General features: G+C 42.7%; 4 protein-coding genes across 4 annotated transcripts; all 4 read left to right on the top strand.

The window, feature by feature from the left end:
* Positions 1-5,797: 5,797 nt before the first annotated feature.
* LOC139390868 (uncharacterized) lies at positions 5,798-11,787 on the top strand. Its single transcript, XM_071138264.1, has 3 exons — positions 5,798-8,206; positions 8,485-8,554; positions 9,377-11,787. The coding sequence occupies exons 1-3, from the start codon at positions 5,798-5,800 to the stop codon at positions 11,785-11,787; spliced, it is 4,890 nt and encodes a 1,629-aa protein (XP_070994365.1).
* Positions 11,788-12,922: 1,135 nt separating this feature from the next.
* LOC139390867 (protocadherin beta-4-like) lies at positions 12,923-15,358 on the top strand. Its single transcript, XM_071138263.1, has 3 exons — positions 12,923-13,285; positions 14,091-14,097; positions 14,580-15,358. The coding sequence occupies exons 1-3, from the start codon at positions 12,923-12,925 to the stop codon at positions 15,356-15,358; spliced, it is 1,149 nt and encodes a 382-aa protein (XP_070994364.1).
* A 619-nt stretch (positions 15,359-15,977) lies between these two features.
* On the top strand, positions 15,978-18,431 carry LOC139390866 (protocadherin gamma-A5-like). The gene has a single exon (XM_071138262.1). It carries the CDS (start codon positions 15,978-15,980, stop codon positions 18,429-18,431), a length of 2,454 nt encoding a protein of 817 aa, XP_070994363.1.
* A 1,000-nt stretch (positions 18,432-19,431) lies between these two features.
* On the top strand, positions 19,432-22,323 carry LOC139390865 (protocadherin beta-4-like). The gene is made up of 3 exons (XM_071138260.1): positions 19,432-19,814; positions 21,102-21,870; positions 22,255-22,323. The coding sequence occupies exons 1-3, from the start codon at positions 19,432-19,434 to the stop codon at positions 22,321-22,323; spliced, it is 1,221 nt and encodes a 406-aa protein (XP_070994361.1).
* Positions 22,324-22,799: the final 476 nt, after the last annotated feature.

The following is a 22,799-nucleotide window of genomic DNA, read 5'->3' as shown; positions in this document are numbered from 1 at the left end:
ATTTATACAGCAAGACAATCAGTTCAACAGGTACAGCAAGCTCAACAAGTAGATTTGGAAAATATCAGGGAGTGGATTTGCCGGAACAAACTTGTTTTAAACACCAAGAAAATCTAAGTTTTGTTGGTCTGTTCGACCAGGAAAAGGCCAACACAGCATGGGATACAATTAAGTATGGGGGGAGTAAAAATTGAGGACGTGTCAGAAAGCAAACTACTAGGAGTGCAGCTAGACAACTACTTATCATGGTCATCTCAAATAACTCATCTATGTAAAAAAAAAAAATATATATATATATATATATATATATATATATATATATATATACAACTGCATGCATGATCAGAAGGATAGCTAAATATTTACCAGGAAAGATTCTTAAGCAATTAACCTAAGCATTAATTGGGAGTCAGGTGGTCTACTGTTCTGTGGTCTGGGAAAATGCATCAGCAAGTGAAATTAGGAGACTGCAGATTTCACAGAACAAAGCAGCAAGGATTGTTTTAAGGTGGAGATATGGTTATTCTGTTGTAGTCATGTGCAATGCTCTTGGTTGGTCATCAATCAACAAGGTAATTGAAAAAAAAACATGCTTATTTCATAATATACACCATTTTAAATCGGCCAAACTTTATTCACAACAGTATTCAGTTGGTAAGAGACAGACATTCAGTGAATACTAGGAACAGATTGTCCACCATCCATGTGTTATACAGACAGAAAAGAGAGAGGAAAAATCAAATTTAGATGTAAGGCAATAAAAAAATGGAATAATTTATCTGAGCAAACCAGAAACCTTTCAATATATAATTTCAAACAATACTTTAAAACCATTTAAATATAATAGATAGGAATGTTGTGCTGGACTATGGTAGATGAAGAATCCATATCTATTTTTAGACTGTTATTTATCTGGTCAATATTTTAGTATATTATGTATGTTTGTAATAGTGTGTCATATGTGAAATTGTGCTCATATTATAAATTGTATTTTAATGTTTAAGGACTCTTGGAAGATGAGTCCAAATGAGGACTTAAAGAGATCCTAATAAAATAAAATAAAATTATATAACAGATTTGTGTGGAGGGAGGGAGGGAGGGAGGGAGGGAGGGAGGGAGATGAATAGAGTGGGTTGTGTGTGCTCACTGTAATTTTGTAATGCAGTGTTCAGAAACTGTCTGCACAATGACTTTGCTATGTTAGAAGGGAACCTGTGTTTTGCTGGGTTTTCTCTGTTCCTAAATACACTGTGAGTGTAATAGACATCAGTAGTCTATACTATGGTTGCTTATTGCCCTCCAGTGGTGGTTGTTTAGTATCAAACCAGCATTTACCATGTCATGGGCACACTCACATGGAATCTCTGACCCACTTGACAACACAATTCATAAGCATGCTGTTTTACTAACAAGTCCATTTTATTAAAAAAACAGGAAACAGAAAATGATCTGACAGATCCCATTAGAGTCCCATTAGACAGTGCTGTGTGCACCTTTCTATCCTTTCACACAACCCTGATGTTTAAAACCCTAAGATGTGGCTCCCTACACCAGACACTTCTGTTTCATGATGTATGAAACAGCATTGGCCAAAGATTTAAATAGAGGGTTCATAGGCCTGTGACGTTTAAAAAATATTAATAATTTTGCCTTTAATTTAACAGGGAGTCAAACTGAGACCATGGTCTCTTTCACAGATGAGCCCTGAATTGACATCAATACACTTCCATTTTTGTCAGAGTTAATAGTCGGGGTCCGGAATATAATAATTTGTATACTTCAAATTGACCAGAACTAAGCCCAAAAAAGAGATTGTGTTTGAAAATAACAATAATTAATTACATTGAGACACGACCACATAGCTTGTGTCTATTTGTTTAATTCATGGGTTTACTTGGGAACAGATTTCCTAAGTTCAACTTTTTTTTCGCTGTGATTTTACAGTCTTCTTTGACCAAAAAATAAAATCATTAAACTACTTTAACATTACAAAAAACTTCGGGTGGCCAAAACGGTCACTCACTGAATCTCCGGAGTTAGCCATCCCTGAGACCGAGTCTGGTATCTCGTACCAGACTCGGTCGTTTTGCACACTCACTCTGAGTGGTGCTGTTGTCCAAGAGACCTATCTCAGCTCAGACGCATATAACTGCTGTTACAAAGTAACATACGTCAGTGACAAGACCAAGCGAGGATCATTGCGCACAACGCCATCGAAGGCATTTTAACGGAGTAAAAGCAACAATATCTTATTGAGACAAATATATCTCAAACGTTGGCATTTTTGTTGCCTATGACTTTTGGATTGCATCATATTTGCCAGTTTTGGGTAACATTATGGATATTTTTGGGAGAACGGGCGGAGGAGAGGCTTTGAAGAGCGCAGGCTGGGGTTGTAGATGGCAAGTGCGAGTCTCCATTTTGCTTGTCTGCGTACTGAGTGCGGTGAATGGACAGATTCGATATTCTATACCAGAGGAGATGAGAAAGGGCTTGTTTGTAGGAGATGTGGCGAAAGACCTTGGTTTGGACATAAAGAGACTTATTTCAGGTCGGGCGCAGTTAGTTATAGACGGTAATAACCAATATGTAGAGCTGAATCCGAACAAAGGACATTTGGTTGTGAAAGAAAAGATTGACAGGGAGAAACTGTGCGGTCAGAAATCTCCGTGTAGTTTCAGTCTAGAGATTGTCTTAGAAAATCCGCTTGAATTATTTTCGATTACTATCGAAATTCAAGACATAAACGACCATGCCCCAGCGTTTTCGAAGAAAGAACTTAATTTAGAAATCAGTGAATCTGCACCTATAGGGACCGTGTTCTTGCTAGACAGTGCCGCGGACCCTGACGTAGGTATCAACTCCCTTCACAGCTATTCTCTAAAACCAACTGATCATTTTGTTATCAAACAGCATAGTCGAGCCGACGGCAGTAAATACGCAGAGATGGTGTTGCAGTCTGGACTTGACCGTGAAAAACAGAGCGAACACTCCCTGATACTAACTGCAGTCGATGGTGGGGACCCACAGAGAACTGGAACCGTTAAGATACATATTACTGTTCTAGACGCAAACGACAATGCACCTATATTTACTGAGTCTTTGTACAAAGCCACTGTTATAGAACACTCGCTGGGAGGCACAGCTGTAGCAAAAGTAAGTGCCATCGATGCAGATCAAGGGTATAACGGAAATGTGACGTATTCCTTCACACATATGGATGAGGGTACCCCGCCCTTGTTCAATATAGACCCCTATACCGGGGAGATAAAAGTAACTGGTGCCATAGATTACGAAACTGTTCAGAATTACGAGATACACATTCAAGCTAAAGACCCATGGGGTCTGACAAGTGTGAGTAAATTAATTATTGATATCCTAGACGTCAATGACAACACTCCGATCATAACCATGACATCGTTTTCGGGTAAAATCGCAGAAGATGCTATCCCTGGTACAGTTGTGGCATTGATAAGTGTCCAGGATGTAGACTCTGGTAAAAACGGACAGGTGCGTTTAAACATCAACGAAAATCTCCCTTTTAAGATAAAGACGTCTCTTAGAAACTACTACACATTGGTAACTGAGAAGGGCTTAGACCGGGAGAAAGTTTCTAGCTACAACATTACCCTCATTGCCACCGATGAAGGTTTACCTCCGTTATCAAGCATGAACACTGTCGTTTTAGACATCACTGATGTTAATGACAACGCACCAGCTTTTAGTAAAAATGTGTATAGCACGTACGTTATGGAAAACAATTCTCCCCTCTTTTCAGTGGTTGCTATTCAAGCGACGGATCCAGATAGGGGTCAAAACGCACTTATATCTTACTATCTAATTGACAGTGAGCTAAACGGAAACCCAGTCTCCACCTATTTCTCAATTAACTCTGAGAACGGTGTAATTCATTCAGTGCGCTCACTGGATTATGAACAGGTTAAGGAGTTCAAAATACACGTCAAAGCTCAAGACGGAGGCTCGCCACCGCTTAGCAGTAATACAACTGTTCTGATATATGTTAAAGATCAGAACGACAACGCGCCTCAGGTTCTGTACCCAGTACAGACTAGCAGCTCTCTGGTGGCTGAAATGGTGCCTCGTTCAGCAGATGTGGGATATCTTGTCACTAAAGTGGTGGCTGTTGATGTGGACTCTGGACAGAATGCCTGGCTCTCGTATAAACTGCAGAAAGCGACAGACAGGGCGCTGTTTGAAGTGGGCTTACAGAATGGAGAAATAAGAACTATACGCCAAGTCAATGATAAAGATGCTGTGAAACAAAGGCTCACTGTTGTAGTGGAGGACAACGGGCAGCCCTCTCGTTCAGCTACAGTCAATGTTAACGTGGCGGTGGCGGACAGCTTCCCTGAAGTGCTCTCGGAGTCCACTGACTTTACGCACGACAAGGAGTACAATGACAACCTGACTTTTTACTTAGTCTTGGCTTTAGCTGTAGTTTCATTTCTGTTCATCACTTGTTTATTGGTTATTATATCAGTGAAAATATACAGATGGAGACAGTCTCGCGTCCTCTATCATTCCAGTCTCCCGGTTATTCCGTATTATCCACCGCGTTACGCAGACACTTTGGGGACAGGAACTCTACAGCACGTGTACAATTACGAGGTGTGCAGGACGACTGACTCCAGAAAGAGTGACTGTAAGTTCGTCAGACCCTGTAGTCAGAACGTACTGATAATGGACCCCAGTTCTACAGGGACGATGCAGCGGATGCAGAGTGAACAGAACATCCTGGATGAACCAGAGTCTCCACTAGAGGTGAGTTTATTGAAGCAAATTAATTGTTGCCATTTTTATTTTTATTTTTTACTAATTGACAAATATGTTTTCCGGAGCTTCGGTGCTCGTTTTTCTCAGCATCTCTCTCTTTTTTTTCTTTTTTTTTGGTGTATGAAATATTGTACATTTTTTAGCAACAAAAACAATAGTTGTAGGTCAGCTAATTGATACAACGTGACGTTGTCAGGCTATTTCAGAAATACAAAATGTGTGGACAGCACATATTTCGTCAGTATAGGAGCTCCGCTCACTCATACCTTGCATGCATTTCCTATTTTCAATCACTGGCTGCTGAACAAGTGTTATTTATCTGTGAAGTAGACCTGTGAAAAAATCCTTAGGCTAGGCTTAGGTAGGCTTAGGTAGTTGGTAAAACACAATGACTAGACAGAGAATGGAAAGAGCACAAATGTATGTGGGAAATGGCATGTGGAAATATACGCACTGTATTTCCATAACACTCAAGCGATCTGTCTCTATCCACGGTCCTGGTGCTGAACCCTCAGACGTTGCTCTTCGGTGTTAGTTATAGTTAGTTATACATGTCCTTATTTCGGTCTTCCTGTGTAGTTGTCTATATACATTTGTTTTCTTCCCGAAGCACAATAAATACTTAAGTTTTCAATGCTTGTTTTTTTCTATGACATCGTACCTTGCGTTATTGAATGCAGGCTAACGTTTTGGTGCATGTGAAACGTGGATTGTGTAGTTTCTGCAGAGCGTTTGCGGTGTTTGGACTCTGAGTGCCGCTGTTGATCGGTGACGGCCTCTACACGTCAATTCTGTCTCTGGGTGGCGCAGTAGCCCATCCTATATTCGCTCTTACTGATCGACGCACACAGAGCTCTTCGTATAAACGTCCTCACGGATTATTTTCATTTATTTCTCTGGGAAATATTGTTGCTTTTGTCTATTTTTGCGTGGATGTACTGATGAGCGATATTATATAATCAAAAGAAGGAAATATTGGGGTGATCTGATTTTATTCAGTGGAATGGGTAACTGGAGGTCGACTGACCGCAGAGGCCGGTGGCAAGTACTGTTTTTCTTTCTTTGTCTAGATTCTGTAGCTGGGCAGGCACGATATTCCATACCAGAGGAGCAGTCAGAGGGGTCGATCGTTGGAAACATTGGTAGAGATTTGGGTTTGGAGGTGAAGAGACTAGTGTCCGGTAAAGCTCGCATTATAACAAAAGGAGCGCGACAGTATGTAGATCTGAACCGAGACAAAGGGCTCCTCGTTGTTAAAGAGAGAATCGACCGAGAGGAGCTCTGCGGACAGACTACGCCTTGTAGCTTCAGCTTTGAGCTTATCATAGAAAACCCCATTCAGTTATATCGAGTTACAGTAGAGGTTCGTGACATTAACGATAACACCCCGTCCTTTCCAAAGGATGAAATACATTTCAAAATCAGTGAATCTGCCGTGTCTGGGGCGCGCTTTTCTCTGGAGAGCGCCGTTGACCCGGACGTTGGTGTTAACAGTATACAGAATTATTCTCTAAGACCGACAGATCATTTCAAATTAGAGGTACACAGCCAAGCCGATGGTGGTAAATACATTGAGATGGTTTTGCAAACCCCCCTAGACAGAGAGGAACAGGAGACTCTGTCTCTGATGCTTATTGCTACTGACGGAGGCGAGCCTCAGAGGACTGGAACTGTCCGCATCCATATTACCGTGCTGGATGCCAATGATAATGCGCCAGTATGTGGTCAACCCGTTTATAAAACAGACGTTAAGGAGAGCTCCCCAAAAGGGACTTTGATAACCACCGTTAGCGCAGACGATGCAGACCAAGGGGTGAATGGAGAGGTCACTTTCTCCATCGCTCATGTTGCTAAAGAGGCGAAGGAGCTGTTCGAGCTCAACGTGGAAACTGGAGAGATTAAAGTGGTCGGAAAACTGGATTTTGAAAAATCTAGAAATTATCAGTTAAATGTTCAGGCGAGCGACCACGGAGGGTTTACTGATACGTGTAAAGTTGTCATTCAAATTATTGATGAGAACGATAATGTCCCCACAATACAACTCATGTCACATTCTAACTCGATTCCCGAGGACTCTCCCCCTGGTACCACTGTAGCTGTTATTAATGTTGAAGACGCAGACTCAGACGGCAACGGTGTCGTTCTTTGCTATATTAACGCAGATATTCCGTTCAAAATAGAGTCATCGTTAACCGATTATTATACAATAGTCACTGATAGCACATTGGACAGAGAAACCGTGTCTGAGTACAACGTCACCATTACAGTTTCAGATGAAGGGACTCCGCCTCTCTCCAGCAATAAGAACATAACTGTTAAAGTATCAGATGTGAATGATAACCCACCCAAGTTTGATCAACCTGTATATAGTAAGTCTATTCAGGAAAACAATTCCCCAGGGTTTTCTATATTCTCAGTGAGAGCGAGTGACGCTGACTGGGGTCAAAATGCCCGCGTCTCCTACTTTCTCGATGATAAACAAGTTAACGGGGTGACTGCTTCCTCTTTCGTCTCAGTAAATTCAGAAAATGGCGCCATCCATGCTGTTAGGTCATTCGATTATGAACAAATCAAGTCGTTTCAATTCAACGTCACTGCCCGTGATGGAGGGTCTCCACCTCTCAGTTCAGTGGTCGCTGTTGGAATATTAGTCCAGGACCAGAACGACAACGCGCCTCAGGTTCTGTACCCAGTCCAGACTAGCAGCTCTCTGGTGGCTGAATTGGTGCCTCGTTCAGCAGAAGTGGGCTATCTTGTCACTAAAGTGGTGGCTGTTGATGTGGACTCTGGACAGAATGCCTGGCTCTCGTATAAACTGCAGAAAGCGACAGACAGGGCGCTGTTTGAAGTGGGCTTACAGAATGGAGAAATAAGAACTATACGCCAAGTCACTGATAAAGATGCTGTGAAACAAAGGCTCACTGTTGTAGTGGAGGACAACGGGCAGCCCTCTCGTTCAGCTACAGTCAATGTTAACGTGGCGGTGGCGGACAGCTTCCCTGAAGTGCTCTCGGAGTTCACTGACTTTACGCACGACAAGGAGTACAATGACAACCTGACTTTTTATTTAGTCTTGGCTTTGGCTGTAGTCTCATTTCTGTTCATCACATGTTTAGTGGTTATTATATCAGTGAAAATATACCGATGGAGACAGTCTCGCGTTCTCTATCATTCCAATCTCCCGGTTATTCCGTATTATCCACCGCGTTACGCAGACACTTTGGGGACAGGAACTCTACAGCACGTGTACAATTACGAGGTGTGCAGGACGACTGATTCCAGAAAGAGTGACTGTAAGTTCGTCAGACCCTGTAGTCAGAACGTACTGATAATGGACCCCAGTTCTACAGGGACGATGCAGCGGATGCAGAGTGAACAGAACATCCTGGATGAACCAGACTCTCCACTAGAGGTGAGTTTGTTGTAGCAAAGCCATTGTCTTGCAGTTAAAAAAAAAAACGTTATTTTTTCAGCTGTTTTTTTCTGGAGAATCAAGGCTCCTTTTCTCATCATCTCTCTTCTTTTTGGTAAATCAAAGGTTATGTATATATTTTTTTGTAACGAAGTCAAACATGGGTTTTGGTCAGCTCTGATTTGTGTAGTATGCCTGTTGAATTTCCAGCAAAATCATTTCAAACAGAGTATAAAAGCTAAGTGATAGAACGGTTTTCCGTTGTCCGGCTTTTTTAGCACGACCTCAATGTGGACAGCGTCTGTTTTGTCTTGATAGCGAGCATAGGACTGTTCCGCTCACTACAGTGTATGCATTGCCTCCTTTTAACTGTTGACTTCTGAACGAGTGTAATTGTATGTGATTTAGGCCTACTTCATGCGTTAAAATGATTAGGCTAAACAGTATACAGTTCTCAAACTTTTAGGTTGTAGTTAAAACACTATTGCATTGATGATTAGTTACTGAGAGGAAAGATCACATATTAATTGGGAAGATTACATGTGCAACTTACGCACTGTCGCTGTCCACTTCCCTGGTGTTGAAGCCTTAGACCGTTGATGTTAGGTGGTGCTGATGTTTATAGTAGCCTGACACATTCTAAAATATATTCGATTATTTTATACATTTTTTATAAATTCTATTTTGTAGCTATTGTAAATTCTTTATTTCCTAAAGCACATTGTAAATGCTGTAGTTGTCAATGTTCGGTTTTACATTAACATCTTAGCTGTCTTTCGCTGTGCGTCATTTATTTTTGGTTGACGTTTTGTGTAATACATTTGGATACTGTAGCATCGTTTCTATAGTGCGTTTGCCGTGTTCGGACTCTGAGTGCCGCTGTTGATCAATGATAGTCTCTACAGGTTATTTATCTCTCTGGGTGGCGCAGTGGCCCATCCTATATTCTCTGTTACTGATCGACGCACACAGATACCTTTTCAAACGGACGGAGAGCTCTTGGTATTAACGTCCTCGCGGATTATTTTATTTCGTTTCCCTGGGAAATACAGTCGATTATTTTTTAAATCATTTTTGGATGTACTGATGATCGATATTATACAACCAAAAACAGTAAATATACGGGTAATCTGTTTTTATTCGGTGGAATGGGTGATTGGTGTACGACAGGGCGCAGAGGCGGGTGGCAAGTACTGTTTTACATTCTTTGTCTGAGCGCCCTAGATTCTGTAACTGGGCAGGCACGATATTCCATACCAGAGGAGCAGTCAGAGGGGTCGATCGTTGGAAACATTTGTAGAGATTTGGGTTTGGAGGTGAAGAGACTAGTGTCAGGTAAAGCTCGCATTATAACAAAAGGAGCGCGACAGTATGTAGATCTGAACCGAGACAAAGGGCTCCTCGTTGTTAAAGAGAGAATCGACCGAGAGGAGCTATGCGGACAGACTACGCCTTGTAGCTTCAGCTTTGAGCTTATCATAGAAAACCCCATTCAGTTATATCGAGTTACAGTAGAGGTTCGTGACATTAACGATAACACCCCGTCCTTTCCAAAGGATGAAATCAATTTGGAAATCAGCGAAAATGCCGTCTCCGGGGCGCGCTTTTCTCTGGAGAGCGCCGTTGACCCTGACGTTGGTGTTAACAGTATACAGAATTATTCTCTAAGACCGACAGATAATTTCAAATTAGAGGTACACAGCCAAGCCGATGGTGGTAAATACATTGAGATGGTTTTGCAAACCCCCCTAGACAGAGAGGAACATGAGTCTCTGTCTCTGATGCTTATTGCTACTGACGGAGGCGAGCCTCAGAGGACTGGAACTGTCCGCATCCATATTACCGTGCTGGATGTCAATGATAATGCGCCAGTATGTGGTCAACCCGTTTATAAAACATACGTTAAGGAGAGCTCCCCAAAAGGGACTTTGATAACCACCGTTAGCGCAGACGATGCAGACCAAGGGGTGAATGGAGAGGTCACTTTCTCCATCGCTCATGTTGCTAAAGAGGCGAAGGAGCTGTTTGAGCTTAATGTGAATACAGGGGAAATCAAATTGGTAGGAAACCTGGATTTTGAAAAGACAAAAAACTATCAATTAAACGTGAAAGCGAGGGACCAAGGAGGGTTTACTGATACGTGTAAAGTTGTCATTCAAATTATTGATGAGAACGATAATGTCCCCACAATACAACTCATGTCACATTCTAACTCGATTCCCGAGGACTCTCCCCCTGGTACCACTGTAGCTGTTATTAATGTTGAAGACGCAGACTCAGACGGCAACGGTGTCGTTCTTTGCTATATTAACGCAGATATTCCGTTCAAAATAGAGTCATCGTTAACCGATTATTATACAATAGTCACTGATAGCACATTGGACAGAGAAACCGTGTCTGAGTACAACGTCACCATTACAGTTTCAGATGAAGGGACTCCGCCTCTCTCCAGCAATAAGAACATAACTGTTAAAGTATCAGATGTGAATGATAACCCACCCAAGTTTGATCAACCTGTATATAGTAAGTCTATTCAGGAAAACAATTCCCCAGGGTTTTCTATATTCTCAGTGAGAGCGAGTGACGCTGACTGGGGTCAAAATGCCCGCGTCTCCTACTTTCTCGATGATAAACAAGTTAACGGGGTGACTGCTTCCTCTTTCGTCTCAGTAAATTCAGAAAATGGCGCCATCCATGCTGTTAGGTCATTCGATTATGAACAAATCAAGTCGTTTCAATTCAACGTCACTGCCCGTGATGGAGGGTCTCCACCTCTCAGTTCAGTGGTCGCTGTTGGAATATTAGTCCAGGACCAGAACGACAACGCGCCTCAGGTTCTGTACCCAGTCCAGACTAGCAGCTCTCTGGTGGCTGAATTGGTGCCTCATTCAGCTGATGTAGGCTATCTTGTCAGTAAAGTGGTGGCTGTTGATGTGGACTCTGGACAGAATGCCTGGCTCTCGTATAAACTGCAGAAAGAGACAGACAGGGCGCTGTTTGAAGTCGGTTTACAGAATGGAGAAATAAGAACTATACGCCAAGTCACTGATAAAGATGCTGTGAAACAAAGGCTCACTGTTGTAGTGGAGGACAACGGGCAGCCCTCTCGTTCAGCTACAGTCAATGTTAACGTGGCGGTGGCGGACAACTTCCCTGAAGTGCTCTCGGAGTTCACTGACTTTACGCACGACACGGAGTACAATGACAACCTGACTTTTGACTTAGTCTTGGCTTTGGCTGTAGTCTCATTTCTGTTCATCACATGTTTAGTGGTTATTATATCAGTAAAAATATACAGATGGAGACAGTCTCGCGTCCTCTATCATTCCAATCTCCCGGTTATTCCGTATTATCCACCGCGTTACGCAGACACTTTGGGGACAGGAACTTTACAGCACGTGTACAATTACGAGGTGTGCAGGACGACTGACTCCAGAAAGAGTGACTGTACGTTCGTCAGACCCTGTAGTCAGAACGTACTTATAATGGACCCCAGTTGTACAGGGACGATGCAGCGGATGCAGAGTGAACAGAACATCCTGGATGAACCAGACTCTCCACTAGAGGTGAGTTTGTTGTAGAAAAGCCATTGTCTCGCAGTAAATAAAAAAAATCGTTATTTCAGCTGTTTTGTTCTGGAGACTCGAGGCTCCTTTTTCTCATCATCTCTCTTCTTTTTGCTAAATCAAAGGTTATGTATATTTTTTTTTTGTAACGAAGTCAGAAATGTTTTTTTGGTCTGCTTTGCTTTTGTGTAGTATGCCTGCTGATTTTCCATAAAATTATTTCAGTGTGTAAAAGCTAAGTGATAGAACGAACGGTTTTCCTTTGTCCGGCATTTTAACACGACCTCAATGTGGACAGCGTCTGTTTTGTCTTGATAGCGAGCATAGGACTGTTCCGCTCACTACAGTGTATGCATTGCCTCCTTTTAACTGTTGACTTCTGAACGAGTGTAATTGTATGTGATTTAGGCCTACTTCATGCGTTAAAATGATTAGGCTAAACAGTATACAGTTCTCAAACTTTTAGGTTGTAGGTAAAACACTATTGCATTGATGATTAGTTACTGAGAGGAAAGATCACATATTAATTGGGAAGATTACATGTGCAACATACGCACTGTCGCTGTCCACTTCCCTGGTGTTGAAGTCTTAGACCGTTGATGTTAGGTGGTGCTTATGTTTATAGTAGCCTGACACATTCTAAAATATATTCGATTAGTTTATACATTGTTTTTAAATTCTATTTTGTAGCTATTGTGAGTTCTATTTTTCCTAAAGCACATTGTAAATGCTGTAGTTGTCAATGCTCGGTTTTACATTAACATCTTAGCTGTCTTGCGCTGTGCGTCATTGATTATTGGTTGACGTTTTGTGTAATACATTTGGATACTGTAGCATCGTTTCTATAGTGCGTTTGCCGTGTTCGGACTCTGAGTGCCGCTGTTGATCAATGATAGTCTCTACAGGTTATTTATCTCTCTGGGTGGCGCAGTGGCCCATCCTATATTCTCTGATACTGATCGACGCACACAGAGACCTTCTCAAACGGACGGAGAGCTCTTGGTATTAACGTCCTCGCGGATTATTTTATTTCGTTTCCCTGGGAAATACAGTCGATTATTATTTTTTTATCATTTCTGGATGTGCTGATGATCGATATTATACAACCAAAAACAGTAAATATACGGGTAATCTGTTTTTATTCGGTGGAATGGGTGATTGGTGTACGACAGGGCGCAGAGGCGGGTGGCAAGTACTGTTTTACATTCTTTGTCTGAGCGCCCTAGATTCTGTAACTGGGCAGGCACGATATTCCATACCAGAGGAGCAGTCAGAGGGGTCGATCGTTGGAAACATTGGTAGAGATTTGGGATTGGAGGTGAAGAGACTAGTGTCCGGTAAAGCTCGCATTATAACAAAAGGAGCGCGACAGTATGTTTTTCTGAACCGAGACAAAGGGCTTCTCGTTGTTAAAGAGAGAATCGACCGAGAGGAGCTCTGCGGACAGACTACGCCTTGTAGCTTCAGCTTTGAGCTTATCATAGAAAACCCCATTCAGTTATATCGAGTTACAGTAGAGGTTCGTGACATTAACGATAACACCCCGTCCTTTCCCAAGGATGAAATCCAATTGGAAATCAGTGAATCTGCCGTGTCTGGGGCACGATTTTCTATTGAGAGCGCCGTCGACCTTGACGTTGGGGTCAACGGTATACAGAATTATTCACTAAAACCGACAGATCATTTTAAATTAGAGGTACACAGCCAACCAGATGGAGTTAAATACGTCGAGATGATCCTGCAAAACCCGTTAGATAGGGAGAAACAGGAGACGCTTTCGCTGGTGCTGACTGCGACTGATGGCGGGGAGCCTCAGAGATCTGGCACTGTCCGCATCGATATTACTGTCATGGATGTGAATGACAACGCACCAGTTTGTGGCCTGCCCGTTTACAAAGCTAATGTGAATGAGAATTCCCCTGTTGGTACGTTTGTAACTACCGTTAGCGCAGACGATGCAGACCAAGGGGTGAATGGAGAGGTCACTTTCTCCATCGCTCATGTTGCTAAAGAGGCGAAGGAGCTGTTCGAGCTCAACGTGGAAACTGGAGAGATTAAAGTGGTAGGAAGACTGGATTTTGAAAAGACAAAATATTATCAATTAAATGTTTTGGCAAAAGATAGTGGTAGCCTCTCTGATACGTGCAAGGTTGTTATTCAAATTACTGATGAAAATGACAACGTTCCAACAATACAGCTTATGTCATTTTCAAACTCGATTCCTGAGGACTCTCCCCCTGGAACCACTGTAGCTGTAATTAATGTCGAAGATGCAGACTCTGAAATTAACGGTGTTGTCCAGTGCTATATTAACGCAGATTTTCCGTTCAAAATAGAGTCATCGTTAACGGATTATTATACAATAGTCACTGATAGCACATTGGATAGAGAAACCGTGTCTGAGTACAACGTCACCATTACAGTTTCAGATGAAGGGACTCCGCCTCTCTCCAGCAATAAGAACATAACCGTTAAAGTATCAGATGTGAATGATAACCCACCCAAGTTTGATCAACCTGTATATAGTAAGTCTATTCAGGAAAACAATTCCCCAGGGTTTTCTATATTCTCAGTGAGAGCGAGTGACGCTGACTGGGGTCAAAATGCCCGCGTCTCCTACTTTCTCGATGATAAACAAGTTAACGGGGTGACTGCTTCCTCTGTTGTCTCAGTAAATTCAGAAAATGGCGCCATCCATGCTGTTAGGTCATTCGATTATGAACAAATCAAGTCGTTTCAATTCAACGTCACTGCCCGTGATGGAGGGTCTCCACCTCTCAGTTCAGTGGTCGCTGTTAGAATATTAGTCCAGGACCAGAACGACAACGCGCCTCAGGTTCTGTACCCAGTCCAGACTAGCAGCTCTCTGGTGGCTGAAATGGTGCCTCGTTCAGCAGATGTGGGATATCTTGTCACTAAAGTGGTGGCTGTTGATGTGGACTCTGGACAGAATGCCTGGCTCTCGTATAAACTGCAGAAAGCGACAGACAAGGCGCTGTTTGAAGTGGGCTTACAGAATGGAGAAATAAGAACTATTCGCCAAGTCAATGATAAAGATGCTGTGAAACAAAGGCTCACTGTTGTAGTGGAGGACAACGGGCAGCCCTCTCGTTCAGCTACAGTCAACGTTAACGTGGCAGTGGCAGACAGCTTCCCTGAAGTGCTCTCGGAGTTCACTGACTTTACTCACGACAAGGAGTACAATGACAACCTGACTTTTTACTTAGTCTTGGCTTTGGCTGTAGTCTCATTTCTGTTCATCACATGTTTATTGGTTATTATATCAGTGAAAATATACAGATGGAGACAATCTCGCGTCCTCTATCATTCCAATCTCCCGGTTATTCCGTATTATCCACCGCGTTACGCAGACACTTTGGGGACAGGAACTCTACAGCACGTGTACAATTACGAGGTGTGCAGGACGACTGACTCCAGAAAGAGTGACTGTAAGTTCGTCAGACCCTGTAGTCAGAACGTACTGATAATGGACCCCAGTTCTACAGGGACGATGCAGCGGATGCAGAGTGAAAATAACATCCTGGATGAGCCAGACTCTCCACTAGAGGTGAGTTTAATGAGGTAAAATTATAGCAACTTGCATTGAAATACATCTCATCAATATGTCCAAAGTTTCATAGTAAAACATCAGAGAATGTTGAAATGTCACATAACGTCCTCTGGCGGTATGGGTGAAGGGTCTTATGCTGACATTGTGCTCCTGGTGTTTTGAACCAGGTAATTAATCATGGTTCGAAGGATAATTCGTAAAGTGATGTTTGCCTTTTACATCATCTATCCCGTTGTGGTCTTTCTCCTTCAAATAACTGTTTCGTTGTTTGTAGTACTTGAAGTACATTTGGCGTTGATAATTTAGAGAATATGATTGCATGCGTTTCTCACGTAATTATATTGAGTGACCAACTATTTTCATATTGGACTCTGCGGGCCGCTGTTGGTCTTAAAATCATACTTGAACCGATGTGAACACTGCTGTACCCTCCTCAGTACCTCCCATATTCCCTCAGTGTCAGAGAGTGAGGTCTCAGCACGAATGCGCTCTTTTTTCACTATCCTTTTTTTGTTTACACGAGCTATTACATTGATGGATTCTAGCTTAGAGTTTCAACAGTGACCAGATGTGTTTAATCGAATTTGAATATAGCTTGTGTCGTCTTATTTGACATTTTACCATGTGGAATTCGATGCTTTGGTTTGAGTCCACGGGTTCTGCCAGAAATGGACGCTCGCTTAAACGGCAAGTACAGGCCTTTATTCTTGTTTTCCTCGCCCAGATTATTCACGGGCAGATTCGTTATTCTATCCCAGAGGAGATGAGAAAGGGCTCGTTTGTTGGAAATGTTGCGGAGGATTTAGGAATGAACGCTAAACGAATGAAATCGGGTGGCGCTCGCATTGTTAGCGGCGATAGCAGCGAGTATATTAGGTTGGATGTAGACAAAGGGACACTGGTCGTAGGAGAGAGGATAGACAGGGAGCAGCTATGCGGACAGACATCGCCCTGCAGCTTGAGCTTCGAGATGATTATGATGAATCCTATGCAGCTGCTTAGCATTGTGGTGGAAATACTAGATGTTAACGACAACTCGCCCTTCTTTACTGAAAAAGAAATTCAAATAGAAATCTCAGAGTCTACTCTGCCGGGTACGAGGATATTACAGGAGAGTGCGACAGACCCAGATGTCGGTATCAATACACTGCAAGGCTACACCTTGCACCCTACTGATAATTTCAGCATTAAAATCCAGACTGGTCCCGATGGCAGCAAATATGTGGAGATGTATCTGTTTGCGCCTTTAGACCGAGAGAAAAGGGATAAACTGCTTCTCACATTGATTGCTGTAGACGGCGGGGACCCGCAGAGATCTGGAGCACTTCAAATACACATAACTGTGCTTGATGCCAATGATAATGGCCCCATTTTTATGCATTCGATTTTTAAAGCGTCTGTAACCGAAAATGCAGCCACAGGCACTGTAGTGACTACTGTAAGTGCCACTGACGCAGATGAGGGGCCATACGGTCATGTCACTTACCATTTTGCTCGTGTACCTCCCGACGTCGCAGAATTATTTTCTTTAGATGAGAATACAGGCAAAATAACAGTAACTGGCCAAATTGATTATGAAAAGAATAAGCAATATGAACTCGGTTTACAGGCTAAAGACCAAGGAGGACAAATGGACTCCACAAAAGTCATTATTGACGTTATTGATGTGAATGACAACGTCCCCTTGATTACACTAACGTCATTCTCGAATCCAATATCTGAAGATTCGATCAGTGGCACAACCGTGGCTATAATAAATGTCAAAGACATCGATTCTGGTAAAAACGGAAAGGTAGAATGTTCGATAAATACCAAGATCCCGTTTGCCATCCAGTCGTCTCTAAAGAGCTATTACACCCTTGTGACAGATGGTGTTTTGGACAGAGAGCGTAATGCCGAATATAACATTACATTCACCGCCGTAGATGAGGGTATCCAGCCCCTGTCGGCCAGTAAAACCATCACACTGAGAATCTCAGACGTTAATGACAATGCGCCCGTTTTTGAGCAGAGTTTATACTCTGCCACTGTGGTGGAAAACAACGTTCCTGCGGTGTCAGTGTTTTCTGTGAAGGCTCACGACTCAGATTGGGGTCAGAACGCACGCATGTCCTACGTGCTCATAGATTCTCAATTTAATGGGAATCCGATATCGTCCTACATCTCTGTTAATGCGGAGACAGGTTCCATCCAAGCAGTGCGCTCCTTCGATTATGAGCAAACTAAATCATTTGAGATTTATATTAAAGCTCAAGATGGAGGCTCCCCGCCTCTCAGCAGCAATGCCACAGTCAAAATCAGCATCCTTGACCAGAACGACAACACGCCTCAGGTTCTGTACCCAGTCCAGACGAGCAGCTCTCTGGTGGCTGAAATGGTGCCTCGTTCTGCAGATGTGGGCTATCTTGTCACTAAAGTGGTGGCTGTTGATGTCGACTCTGGACAGAATGCCTGGCTCTCGTATAAACTGCAGAAAGCGACAGACAGGGCGCTGTTTGAAGTAGGCTTACAGAATGGAGAAATAAGAACTATACGCCAAGTCACTGATAAAGATGTTGTGAAACAAAGGCTCACTGTTGTAGTGGAGGACAACGGGCAGCCCTCTCGTTCAGCTACAGTCAATGTTAACGTAGCGGTGGCGGACAGCTTCCCCGAAGTGCTCTCGGAGTTCACTGACTTTACGCACGACAAGGACTACAATGACAACCTGACTTTTTACTTAGCCTTGGCTTTGGCTGTTGTCTCATTTCTGTTCATCACATGTTTAGTGGTTATTATATCAGTGAAAATATACAGATGGAGACAGTCTCGCGTCCTCTATCATTCCAATCTCCCGGTTATTCCGTATTATCCACCGCGTTACGCAGACACTTTGGGGACAGGAACTCTACAGCACGTGTACAATTACGAGGTGTGCAGGACGACTGACTCCAGAAAGAGTGACTGTAAGTTCGTCAGACCCTGTAGTCAGAACGTACTGATAATGGACCCCAGTTCTACAGGGACGATGCAGCGGATGCAGAGTGAACAGAACATCCTGGATGAACCAGACTCTCCACTAGAGGTGAGTTTCTTGGAGTTTAAATAAAGTAGCTCATTTTGTTGCAGTACATCTTTACAATAAGTTTGTTTGTATAACTTTTTCTCAACTGTTTTGCCCGGGTTCCTCACTCTTTTTTATCGGTATCTCAGTAGTTGGGTTTCTCTCTCTACTCTATTTTATAGCAGTAAATCAAGGATTACGTATTGTTTTAGTAACCTATAAAAAGTTTTAGGTTCGTTTTGTATGTGTGCTGTGTTTTTAGAGATGTAGCCTATTTCGAACTGAGCGTTAGTGCCTGTGATTTATTTGTAATTCTGTAGTGTTGCAATGTTGCTTCAGCACCACCATGTGTGGACAGCGACGCTTGTGTCTTCATAGCAGCAGAGGGCTGCTTCGCTCTCTCACACTTTGTATTATCCCTTCTTCGTACCTCTGACCAAATGTCGCTATAGATTTTATCCTTTACGAAGCATATTACTTTCAACATGCATAGGTATTGGTTTGCCATGGTTTGCAAGACTGTTTCATGGAATACTTGTTATGCACGATCCAATCTGAGTTTGATGGGATAGTGGTATTCTTTAGTAGGCTATAAAAGTATCATATAATTGTAGTTAGGAACGTTAATTTATTTAGATTGCAGAAAGTGAAGTGTTTTGCTAGTGGTTTGTATATGGATCAGTTTGGAAAGGAACTAATCCTGTACTGTGTTAAATTATTTCCGAAAGGTTTTTGATGTTAATATGTTGGACACTGAGGGCCGCTGTTGATCAGTGAAATTATTTCTGTGCAGTGTTGTCAGTCAGTAGAGTCCCCTCCCCTATCACTGCGCTCAAACAGAGGAGAGGGAGAGACTGCGCTTCATTTGAGGCGGGGCGAGACAGAGACACCATCGCTCTGATCCAGACATGCTACCGATAAATGAAGGGGACACGAAAATAGCCTGTATTGAAATAATACTTTGAATATTTACTCTTCAGTTTGTTGGCGGGATCTGAGAACCCATTATACGGAATATTTGTATTGGATTTCTTCGCTGTTGGCTATGGCATTGGAAGGATTCCTTCAGCCTAAATGTATAAAATGGCGTTTGGGTTGTGGACTGCGGTGGCAAGTACTTATTTTCCTCCTGTATTTCAGTCATATTGTCAGTGGCCAAATCCGCTATTCCATTCCGGAGGAGATGAAGAAAGGTTCTCTTATCGGTAACGTAGCTCAAGACCTGGGGTTAGATATGAAAAGGCTCAGAGCGGGCCGGGCCCGTATCGTGACCGGAGAAAGCATTCAGTACACAGAGCTGAAGACAGACAAAGGGATTCTAGTCGTGAGTGAGAGAATAGACCGAGAGCAGCTTTGTGGCGATGTCACACCGTGTAGCTTCAACTTCGAAATTATTCTAGAAAATCCAATGGAGCTTCATCGCGTGACTGTGGAAATTTTGGATGTAAATGATCATGCCCCTATTTTTCCGAATAATCACATCAAATTTGAAATCAGTGAATCCGCCACTCTGGGATCTCGTTTTGTGTTGGAGAGTGCTGAGGATCATGACGTAGGAGTTAACGGTCTACAGAATTATGTTTTAACCACGAATGACAATTTTATTCTGAAACAGCATGCGAATCCTGATGGTAGAAGGTTTGCCGAAATGATTTTACAGAAACCGTTAGATAGAGAGGAGCATCCTCGTATCTCTCTAAAGCTAATCGCTGAAGACGGTGGAAATCCGCAGAGATCTGGCACAGTAAATATAGAGATCACTGTCCTAGATGTCAATGACAATGCGCCTGTGTTTAACCAGTCAGTGTACATGGCTACTGTGATGGAAAACGCACAGAAAGGCACCTTTATCACAACCTTAAATGCCAGCGATGCAGACAGTGGTTCGAATGGGTTAGTTACTTATTCATTTTCTAACTTAAAAGGGAACTTAGCAGATATATTTGAAATTGACAGGACAACTGGCAAAATATCTGTAGCTGGACAAATAGATTTTGAAAAAGACAAGAAATATGAAATTAGAGTTGAGGCTAAAGACCAAGGTGGTTTAACAGACCTCGGTAAAGTTGTCATAGAAATAGTTGACATAAATGACAACGCACCTGTTATAAACGTCATGTCTTTCTCCAGCCCTGTGTCTGAAGATTCTCCTTTGGGAACAACCATTGCGATAATCAATGTCAAAGACGTCGATTCTGAGAGGAATGGTCAGGTTACATGCTCTATAGATACGAACCTCCCATTTAAGATCAAATTATCTATGACAAATTATTACAATTTGATCACTGATTTAACTTTTGACCGGGAAACGACACCAGAATACAACATAACCATAACAGCGACAGATTCTGGTTCACCTCCACTCTCTAGCACCAGGACATTACACCTTAGAATCTCAGACGTAAATGACAATGCTCCATTGTTTCATCAGGGCTCATACTCGACTTACGTCACAGAGAATAACTCTCCTGGAATGTCCATATTTACTGTCAGCGCGCGGGACTCTGACTGGAATCAGAACGCTAGAATCTCGTATATTTTGGAGGACACGCAGATCAGTGGAACTCCAGTCTCTACTTATATATCTATTAACTCTGAAACTGGAGTTTTACATGCGGTTCGTTCCTTTGATTATGAACAAATTAAAGAGTTAAAACTTGTGGCTAAGGCGCAAGACGGAGGCTCTCCTCCCCTGAGTAGTAATGTGAGTGTTAACATCTTCATACAAGATCAGAACGACAACGCGCCTCAGGTTCTGTACCCAGTACAGACTAGCAGCTCTCTAGTGGCTGAAATAGTGCCTCGTTCAGCAGATGTGGGCTATCTTGTCACTAAAGTGGTGGCTGTTGATGTGGACTCTGGACAGAATGCCTGGCTCTCGTATAAACTGCAGAAAGCGACAGACAGGGCGCTGTTTGAAGTGGGCTTACAGAATGGAGAAATAAGAACTGTACGCCAAGTCACTGATAAAGATGCTGTGAAACAAAGGCTCACTGTTGTAGTGGAGGACAACGGGCAGCCATCTCGTTCAGCTACAGTCAATGTTAACGTGGCGGTGGCGGACAGCTTCCCTGAAGTGCTCTCGGAGTTCACTGACTTTACGCACGACAAGGAGTACAATGACAACCTGACTTTTTACTTAGTTTTGGCTTTGGCTGTAGTCTCATTTCTGTTCATCACATGTTTAGTGGTTATTATATCAGTAAAAATATACAGATGGAGACAGTCTCGCGTCCTCTATCATTCCAGTCTCCCGGTTATTCCGTATTATCCACCGCGTTACGCAGACACTTTGGGGACAGGAACTCTACCGCACGTGTACAATTACGAGGTGTGCAGGACGACTGACTCCAGAAAGAGCGACTGTAAGTTCGTCAGACCCTGTAGTCAGAACGTGCTGATAATGGACCCCAGTTCTACAGGGACGATGCAGCGGATGCAGAGTGAACAGAACATCCTGGATGAACCAGACTCCCCACTAGAGGTGAGTGTGTTGGAGTTTAAACAGTATGGCTCATTGGGTTGGAATATATATTTTCAATACTTTTTTAAAGTGGCCTTTGTAACCATTTTACCTATTGTGCCTACTTAATATTTCTGCAGTTAACAGTATTCATTCAAACCAGCTGTTAACTATTGTTGTGGTTAGCTTGGGCTTTCATAGATTTCCATTGCCACTTGAGTTTTTATTCTGTGGTTTCGACGTTAGCAAACTAATAGCTACAATAGAAGCGATGATTTGTCTAGTGGTTAGTTTGGGCTTTTATAGGATACCTACCGATTTGTTTTCATCACAATAGCAGCAATGTGGGCTGTGTGGCCATTTCAGCAACACTCTCTGTGGACAGCGCCACTTCTGTCCTGATAGAATCATAGGTCTGCTCTCCCTTGTTCCAACGGCAGTGTTATGACAAAGAGTCGTATTGGAGTCCCTTGAGCAGTGTTAACTGCTTGTCAGTAACCAACCCACTTTCGAACGGAATATGTTGTTCAATAATGCTTTGGATGGCGGATCCACGGAAATGTTTTTAGGCACGTTCGAATATATTGCTAAGAGGATAGTGTAGCATGATTTAGTTTCAAATGATTGCTATTTGCCTTACTGGTCCAAGTATTATAGTCATTTAACGTTTCATTTATTTAGATTTCACCTAGCACCGTGTTCAACAAGCTATTTGAAATATTTTGAGAACAAATTAGTGCTGTAAATTGTTTAATATTTTCTACGTTTTTACAGATTCAAATATAATGTATGTTCATTTTCTGGACTCTGAGAGCCGCTGTTGATCAGTGAAATAATTTCTGTCCAGTGTTGTCAGTCTGAAGAGTCCCCTCCCCTATCACTGCGCTCTGCCCAGAGGAGAGGGAGAGACTCTGCGCTTCACATGAGGTGGGTGCGACAGAGAGACACTC

Source organism: Oncorhynchus clarkii, chromosome 31 (genome assembly GCF_045791955.1).
Source record: "Oncorhynchus clarkii lewisi isolate Uvic-CL-2024 chromosome 31, UVic_Ocla_1.0, whole genome shotgun sequence".
Lineage (NCBI taxonomy): Eukaryota > Metazoa > Chordata > Actinopteri > Salmoniformes > Salmonidae > Oncorhynchus > Oncorhynchus clarkii.
This window is presented reverse-complemented; position numbering and strand designations above follow the sequence as displayed.